Here is a 9,496-nt window from a genome sequence, read left to right on the forward strand (position 1 = left end):
CATGGTCGTTACTCTCAAAAGTGGGGAGAGTGAGCCCCTAAGGACGGTTTACCCCCCCCTCCAAACACACACACACAAACACACGCGCGCGCACACACACTTTCTCTTTTTTTTCTCCCCCTCTCTTGCGCCTCCTTCTCCTCTCTGGAGTTTGAGTGGCCAAGAGCCAGCTTTTGATTCAAGAAGCGTTTGTCTTTCCTGGGATGTGAAAGGGGGGCCGTAGCTGTTGTACGACTAGTTGGTTTGAGGCGGGTTATTTTGGGCAAGTCTGTGTGCAGAGGCACCTCAAACGGAGAGAGGGAGCTGAGCAGAGCGCACGGCGCACAGACCAGAAGCAAGGAAGAGAGGGAGGAAAGGCGCACAGATTTCCGTGGCATTCAGTTGGTTCTCCCGCACACTGAATGCGCGCAACATATCTGTAAGACAAGAAAGAACCGATAGCTCCAAATTTGGATGTTTCCTTTTTTATGGAGATTAGAAAAACTTGAGCCAGCTTCGTTTAACGTTTGATTTCGTTCCCTCCTTCGCTCCCTGGCGAGAGAAATGCAGCTCCTGATTGAGGGAGCTCCGCATTTAGTCAATTGAAACTGGGATTGACTTGTGCTGTATTTTGGATCTATTGTTTGTGATCCGTTTATGACGCCAACAAAAATGGAACCAGGAAAAATGAATGGACTATTTCTGGCTAAAATGTGGACATTTCTGGCTGTTTTGACGCTGGCAACACAACACGTCACCGGTAAGACACTAAAATATCAGGTTCACGAGGAGCAGAAGATTGGTACGGTTATTGCCCGTTTGAGGGACGATGTTGCGGATGTTCTTGCTAAACTTCCGAGCTCAGTGTCGCTCCGCTTCAGAGCAATGCAAAGAGGGAGCTCGTCGTCCCTCGCGGTGCGCGAGCAGGACGGAGAAATCACCATCAGGACCAAGATTGACCGCGAGAAACTCTGCGAAAAGAATCTCAACTGTTCTATTCAATTCGACGTGCTGACGCTCCCCACGGAGCACCTGCAGCTGTTTCACGTTGAGGTGGAGGTGCTGGACATCAACGACAACGCACCCCAGTTTGCCCGCGCCGTGATCCCCATAGACATCTCCGAGAGCGCGGCCGTGGGAGCGCGCATTCCCCTGGACAGCGCCACGGACCCCGATGTCGGGGAGAACTCGCTCTACACCTACGCCTTAGAGCCCAACAACTTTTTCAAGATCGACATCCAGTCCAGGGCTGACGGGGCTAAATATGCAGAGCTGGTGGTGCTCAGGGAGCTGGACCGGGAGGTGCGCTCCGGTTATGAACTTCAATATACAGCCTCTGATAGGGGCGTTCCCTCGAGAACCGGTTCGACCCTCCTGAAAATCAGTGTTGCTGACTCAAATGATAACAGCCCAATTTTCGACAAGTCATCATATGTCATTAATCTCCCAGAAAATGCACCTGTTGGCACTTTGCTCATTGACTTAAACGCCACAGACGCGGATGATGGCACGAACGCCAAAATAATCTACTCATTCAGCAGTCACGTGTCGCCCAAAATAATGGAGACGTTCAAGATTAACCCCGACAGCGGTCGGCTGACCCTCATCCGGCGCGTGGACTATGAGGCCGTTAACTCATACGACATTGATGTTCAAGCGCAGGACATGGGTCCCAACTCCATGCCAGCTCACTGCAAGATTCAAGTCAAACTGGTCGATGTGAACGACAATAAACCAGACATCAGCATCAACCTCATGTCCGCTCAGGGGAATGGGGATGCAGCTTACATCTCTGAGGCTTCTCCATTGGACACGTTTGTGGCTTTGGTGAGGGTGGAGGACTTGGACTCCGGGTTGAATGGAGAGGTAGAGTGTAAACTTCATGGTCAAGGATATTTTAAACTGCAGAAGTCCTACGAGAACAACTACATGATTTTGACCAATGTGTCTCTGGACCGAGAGAAGAGGTCAGAGTTCAGTCTCACAGTGGTGGCCGAAGACAAAGGAACCCCGAGTCTCTCTACTGTCAAACATTTCACTGTGCATGTGACTGATGAAAATGACAACCCACCACGTTTCGAGAAGGGGCAATATGAGATCTTCAAATCAGAGAACAATGCTCCTGGAGCGTATCTAACCTCCATCGTGGCCACTGACCCTGATCTGGACACCAATGGACAGGTGAGCTACTCCATCTTGGAGAACTCTGTTCACGGCAGCTCCATCTCCACCTACGTCACTATTGACCCCTCCAATGGTGCCATATATGCACTGCGTACATTTGATCGCGAAGATGTTAGTCACATCACCTTTGTTGTGCAAGCCAAAGACGCAGGTAAACCACTTCTGCTCAGCAACGCCACAGTGATTCTGAATATCCTGGATGAGAATGACAACCCTCCAGTCATCGTGGTCCCCCAGCTGTGGAACTTCACTGCTGATGTGCCCGCATCAAAGTTCACAGAGGCTGGACAGTTAGTAACCACGGTCCGGGCGACTGATCGCGACACAGGGGTCAACGCTGAGCTCATTTGCTCTATTGTCAGTGGCAACGAAGAGGCCTTCTTCATGATTGACCCACGAACGTGTGAAATCCACGCCAATGCCAGCCTGGAGAACTTTCCCCATGAGCACGTAGAGTTGACAGTCATGGTCAGAGATCATGGAAGGGAGAGCCTCAGCGCGAAAGCAGCAATTAAAATCACCCTCTATGAGAACATGGAGAACCACGTCCAGGTGATGGACCAGGGGGAATCTCCTCTTGATGCATCCCTGATTATCATCATCTCCCTGGGGGCCATCTGCACTGTGCTCTTGGTCATCATGGTGGTGTTTGCTGCTCGCTGTAACCGGGAGAAGAAGGACACACGGCACTCCTACAACTGCCGCGTGGCGGAATCGACCCACCAGCACCATCCCAAGAAACCGTCACGCCAAATCCACAAAGGCGATATCACCCTGGTTCCGACAGTGAACGGCACCCTGCCAATCAGAGCTCACCACCACTCGCCTTCGTCCACGCCCCCGATGGACCGAGCCCAGATGGGGAGCCGGCAGAATCACCACAGCCGCCAATCTCTAAACAGCCTGGTGACCATCTCGTCCAATCACATTCCAGAGAGCTTTGCACTGGAACTGGCGCACGCAACTCCACCAGTGGAGGTGAGAAAACACACACACACACACACACACACACACACACAGAAGTACATTATTCACACAAATTTCAATTGTAGTCCCTCAGCCCCTTTTCAAATTTTCTCTCTCAGATTCTCTCATTCACACACTCTCTGAAATACGCCAGCTATCTCATCCTCACACATCCTTATATATTTGAGCAAATTTACTCATCTCCATGTGCGACAGTGACTTCAACGCTGCCCTGTGGTTCACACGACCTCTCATGAAAACTGTCGATGATTCGGTGTGTCTTTGTCTTCACTTTGTTTGCACCCTGTTACCATTACCTCCATCATAACCACTCAAATCCCATATGTCTCCATATGCAACCAGCCCCTCACCCAACATCATCCATTTTGTCTGATCCATGTTCAGCAGCCTCTCCATCATCCATTTTGTGTTTACTCATCCATTATTTTGTCTTTTTGTCTTCTTTTTTTCCCTCCTTGATTTCCCATCTGTTATTCATCCCCCTTTTCTGTTTCTTTTTGTTTTCTTTTTGTTTGTTTTGTTATTTTTGGATGTAGCAAGTCTCACAGCTTCTGTCCATGCTCCATCAGGGCCAGTACCAGCCCAGACCCAGTTTCCGTGGCAACAAATACTCCCGCAGCTACAGGTAATTTGCCCATATCCCTCAGTCCCCCTCCTAAAAGATTACTCTTTGTTTACTTTTCAAACCACTTGTTTTTTTCATTATGTATTACATGTTTCAACAACCTGTTGTGAAGTTTTGCCTGTCAGTTGGTCAGTTACGTGTAGATCATGGTTTTATGCTGCGTAAATGTCTTTTTTTTGGTCATAATCCAGTTTGTATCATGCCAATATCATTCAGTTCAAAAGTATGCAACTCATTTGTCTGAAGGTCACAACAATTCTCTTGCTACTCTGCTTCAAATAATTGGGCTCAAGTTCGAAAGTGTGCATTCATCATTACTTTCATCATAATATATCCCCTTATGATCTCTGGATGATAGATTTATTGATGCCCCCAGTGGCTGTTGTGATAGATTTATTGATGGGACCTACCTGCAGTGTGGGATTTATTGGCCAAGCCTTGCGTTGAGATTTAACAGATTCCAGATGCAGCCTTAAGTTTTATATGATGGATTTATTCGTCATTACTCCCGTCTGAAGACAGATTGATTTTATCAGCCTGTAAAACACAATGTATTCAGCTTTTTATATGCAAAAGGTAAACTTGCAACATTGTTTTTCAGATACAGTATCTCAGATGGAGTGATACTAATATTTATTTGTTAATTGTTTGTGCCCCCCCCCCCCATCTCTCCCCCATCCTCCCTCAGGTATGCGTTACAAGACATGGACAAGTTCAGCCTGAAGGACAGTGGTCGTGGGGACAGCGAGGCAGGAGACAGTGACTGTGACATGGGTCGGGAATCCCCCGTGGACAGACTGCTGCTGGGGGAGGGCTTTTCTGACCTGATCCACCTCGAAATGCACCACCGACTCCACCCAGGTAACCATCCCAACCTGTCTCTCCTCAACCCCCCCACCTCAGTGTTGCACCCTCCTTACCACAACTTGCCAAATTGTCTCTAGCCATCTAAATCACATACATAACACCATCTGCAGCGGCTCCTCACACTTCACTATCACCTCAACTTCAGGGCACAGTTGCACCTCAGCTATATCGTTTCTTGCAAAAGAAATGTGTGAAGTCATATTTCATCATGGATTTTGTCAAGGGTCGATTGAGAGGTTGACAAGATATAATGATAGTTTGGAGCAGAATAAAGCTTGAGAGCCAATTCAATTACTCACATGCACACAGATATATTTCTGTGGACCTCATTATGCGTCTGGCGCCTCCATGCCTTTTGAGTGATAGCGGCTGCGCAGCCATCGGCCACTATCAGAGTCCAGTTTCTCCAATAATGATAGTCCTATTGATCGACATCCAACTTTTGACCAGGAGTTTGATCAAAAACTTCTTCATCCTGAACTCTTAGAAATTAAAAGATTGAGATGTAATGAACTAGCAGTGCATCAACCCGAGCTATCTTCCAGAGGACCACAACCAGCCCTCCGATGTACCTCCTGCCTGACACATTTCAGCACCACGGACAGCACCAGGCCCCAGCCCATTATGTGTCTGTACACCTGTCTATACAGCCTCTCAATGCTCCCTGTTGGCAACACAATCCCCATTGTGCTCAGCCCCATTCTTCCACAGAGCCCTCATTTCCACGCTCGTTATCACACTGAGGGAGGTTACAGTGTGTCTGGCTGTTTGTGTTATTCCCCTTGGTGTGTGGGTGTGTGGGTGTGTGTGCGTGTGTGTGTGCGTTATCTGCCCCTAAGTTAGAGTTGTGTCTGTAAAATCCTCCCCGGAGCGGAGATGAGTCGCCTGTCACTCATCGGTATGCGTCTCAGTGCAGTTTTTTTTTTTTTTTGTCCTTCCTTCTTTTTCTTTTCTTTCTCTTTTTTTCCCCCTGGTGAGTGACAGTGGTGCACTTTCATGTCTGAACTGAGGAGAATTCATAGTAATTGCTTTTAGATTATGTTATTCTCTCTCTCTCTCTCTCTCTCTCTCTCTCTCTCTCTCTCTCTCTCTCTCTCTCTCTCTCTCTCTCTCTCTCAGTTTGTCCCTCGCTCACTCTCTCTCCTACATGCCTGAGAGATCCTCAGCATCTCTCGTTCCTCTGTACTTGTTAATGTATTCTCTATCTTTATTGAGATGGATAAAGGGTGGGTGGTGGACATGGGCAGTCTTTCTCTATCTCTGTTTTTTCTCCCTTTGAGAAAGATTTGGAGGTGTAACACCCCTCCTACCGCCCCTTCCCTTCCTCTATCTCTCATGGTAATATGAAAAAGGGGGGTGGGCAGGAGATAATGGGCCGAAAAGGAGGATTATCCCTGTTTCTCTTCAATAGATTTAATTTGTTTAGATTTTTCTATTTAGATAGGCAAATGTGGCTATTCATGCTAGATATGACAAAGGAACTAAACAAGCAAATCCCTGCCTCAGCTGTGTAGTCGGGAGAGGCAGGCATGCTTGGCAGAGCAGCCAAATATTACATTAACATCTACCTGTAATGCAATTTATGTGGGATCTTGCATATATTCATTCATTTATTTAGCTTTTGTGATTACTTCCACACCTGGCACTACCCGGTTATTTGTGCTGTAAGCTGTAAATACCAGCAATCTGGTCCTCGAAGGATTGATATTTAGACAATACCACCATCACCATATTTTTTAGACAAATATTTTTTTAGCAAACCCCATGATTTCAACATCTGATTTATCTTAGTTGCTTTGTTTTGCAGTCATTCCACTTTCCTTCTCTATAAGTTATAAAAAAAAAAGTACTCAAAAGTTGTCTGTGGTTGGATCAACTGCTCACTCTCTCCATGTCCTTTTTTGTCTTGGCTTAGCTATGAGACTGTGCACGGATGAATGTCGCGTCCTGGGACACTCTGACCAGTGCTGGATGCCCCCCATGTCCTCGCCGGCTTCCTCTGACTACCGCAACAACATGTACATCCCCGGGGAGGAGTCCACCCAGCAGCCTCAGGTTGACGATGACCAATCCTCCGTTGACTCGGAGCGACGCAAGAGCTTCTCCACTTTTGGCAAGGAGTCTGGGAACGAAGAGGAGGGCGCCGGAGGAGATGTCCCCGGAGGAGGAAGTGATGCTTGTGTGTCTGGAGGAGGGGCTGGCTCTCTCCTCACAGAGATGAACTCTGTGTTCCAACGCCTCCTGCCCCCTAATATGGACTCATATGCAGAGTGCACTGAAACAAGCCCACCCTCTTCCTCGACAACCACTGAGAGAGGAAGTGGGCGTGGAGGAAACATTGCAGGTACCCATAGTAACAATGCTGTCCCTCAAGACAACCGTCGAGGATTGTTGCCAGGTGGGAAAGGTCCTGCTTACCCTCCAGGTGTGGCTGCATGGGCGGCCAATACTCACTATCTCAATCCCGGGAGTGGATCAACTGGAACCAATCATGTCTCCTCCTCTCCTTCCTCATCATCCTCCAACTCCACTTCCACATCAACCAACGGACAGCCGCCGCACCTCAAATGGCTGCCAGCCATGGAGGAAATCCCAGAGAATTACGAGGAAGATGACTTTGATGGCGTCTTCCATCAGGGCGCCAAGCGCAGTGAGAGCCGACATGAGGCCGGCATGGACGCGAGCGAGCTGGTCCATGAGATCAACAAACTGTTGCAGGACGTCAGACAGAACTAGAGGGAAAAGGCATAGCATGGTTTCACGTTTCACCTCATTCTGGGAAATGCTTGTTCTTTGTGTCAACATATATAAACTCTATGATGACTGTTTCCTGTTCACTATAATGCTTGTCTTGTTTATTTTACCAAATATCCTTGTACCAGCTTAGTGCTGAGAGACTCACAGAGAAAAGTAAAACACAGCACTGACGTTGTGATTGAGGCGACTTAAAGACATCAAACCGAGCGCTCAAAGAACAGATTGCTCAGTTGTTATTACAGTCTCTCCGAAAGTTGCTTGAATGAGTGATTTCAAAGGATATCCACCAACAAAAGCTGTACCCTTTCTTCATTTGTAATGTTTACTGCAGCGTGAACAGACTCCACTGGGAGGAACCAACAGTTGTGTGATCTAATTTCTGCTTTTACAGTGTACAATGTTGTACAGTTTCTGTGGAAAAAGGCACACTCACTTGAATATCGTGCTATGTCTCCTGTTTTGTTATTATGGAATGTAACTGTACAATTTGGCCTTCGCATTTTAAAAATACACTCTTTTTTACTTCTATATATTTATATGTGTCCATGTATGTTTGTACAGAAAAAGAAAAATGTCTATTTTTTATATTTGTCACTGCATGTCTTAATATCACTTAATGTGTCTCTCTTCCCCTGCCCTGTTTATTTTATAAAACAACAGTATTTAATTTTGGTAGTGAATGTGTGCGTGTCTGTGTGTGTCTGTGTGTGTGTGTGTGTGTGTGTGTGTGTGCATATTGAAAATAATCACATTCCAATGCAGTTCCATGTTGGAAGTTTTGTATGGTAACATTGTGACCATTGGAGGATAAATAAAGTGAAGGGATTCATTACAGCGTTTGAAAAGTGTCCTTGGTGTTTCACACTTCTTTCAGTAATCCCATGACCGCCCTTTTTCATTTCTCATACGTTGAGTGCATTTGCCCCCCTGTGTCTTAGCACCCCACTATGTCCAGCATCAGAACTGCAGCACCCTCATATGCACAGCCGACATCTGCTGTGTGCTTTCTATGCAAACCTTTCCCAAGCCTCATTATACCACAATTCACATGCATGAATCTGCTAATAAACAAGCCATTAAATGTAAATTTATTCCCAAACGAGCTCTCTAGATAAAAATGCAGTTAGGCGTTAATTTAGTTTCAGAGTAAGAATTGTCTGTTTCAATGTCTCTCTCATCCATGACAGCATCACACTTATGGTAAATATGATTAGCAAATGAAGAGCATCTGATAATAGCTGCACATGAGACAGAATCAAAAGCATGACAGTATGCCGCAGCCATATGTGCAGGTGGTACAATTAGGCAGAAAGTGGGTAGTACAGCAACTCCCCTCATCACGCACTCTGGTGATGATCATGAAGGCTTAACTTGGCGATGATACACTCATGAGCACACACAGTTACCCTCCCACAGTCAGGAGAAAATAGAATATTGAGTTGCGTTCAAAAGTGGAGAAATTAAAGCTAAGGCTCAATGAAGCAATTAACCTCATGAGACATAGCTTTCACAAGGTAAAGGTTAGTATTTGCATATATTTATATATACACACACACACACACACACACACACACACACACACACATACACACTAAGCCAAGAAAAACATTCTACACACCCGCAAAACAACAGCATTTACAAACACACATGAGAACGTATTGTTGAGCTGATGCATGATACATCACACACACACATGCACTTAATCTCACATGCACATGCAAACACTTAATAATGAGCTCGTTTGTCTTCATCATTAAAGAGGCCAAGCCTCAATTAACAACCAGCACTGGCTGTGTGTGAGTGAAGGAAGGAAACTAAGGCTAAGGCATGGATGTAATAAGCGAACAGGATACAGCTTTGGCGGCAGCCCCCTGTTCATTCCTTAAAAATTTGCTCAGTGGTGCATAAAGCAAGAAAAAAAAGATAGTTTCAAATTTAATCGAGTTGGATATTCCGCACTCCTTTCCACATGAAGAAAAGCGCACTCACATTATCTTTAACCCCGTTTCTCAACCCTCGATCCTCGGCTCATTCACTTGAACGGGGGAAAGCGTTTAACATTTAGGACCTAGAGATTTAAATGAGAGATATTAAAGT

The 9,496-nt window shown here is 46.3% G+C and overlaps 1 protein-coding gene across 2 annotated transcripts; it reads left to right on the top strand.

Annotated features, from left to right (window-relative positions):
- The first annotated feature begins 230 nt into the window (after positions 1-230).
- pcdh18a (protocadherin 18a) lies at positions 231-8,215 on the top strand. 2 transcript variants are annotated; one of them, XM_068589451.1, is made up of 4 exons: positions 231-3,141; positions 3,687-3,775; positions 4,464-4,636; positions 6,558-8,215. In XM_068589451.1, exons 1-4 carry the CDS (start codon positions 637-639, stop codon positions 7,376-7,378), a joined length of 3,588 nt encoding a protein of 1,195 aa, XP_068445552.1. In that variant the 5' UTR covers positions 231-636; the 3' UTR covers positions 7,379-8,215. The 2 variants fall into 2 exon arrangements, with proteins under 2 accessions (XP_068445552.1, XP_068445553.1); XM_068589452.1 differs by having other exon boundaries at positions 3,720-3,775.
- The last annotated feature ends 1,281 nt before the right edge of the window (positions 8,216-9,496 follow it).

Source organism: Clinocottus analis, unplaced genomic scaffold (genome assembly GCF_023055335.1).
Source record: "Clinocottus analis isolate CAN_PGR_092001 unplaced genomic scaffold, fCliAna1.0.p SCAF_22, whole genome shotgun sequence".
Taxonomy (NCBI): Eukaryota; Metazoa; Chordata; class Actinopteri; order Perciformes; family Cottidae; genus Clinocottus; species Clinocottus analis.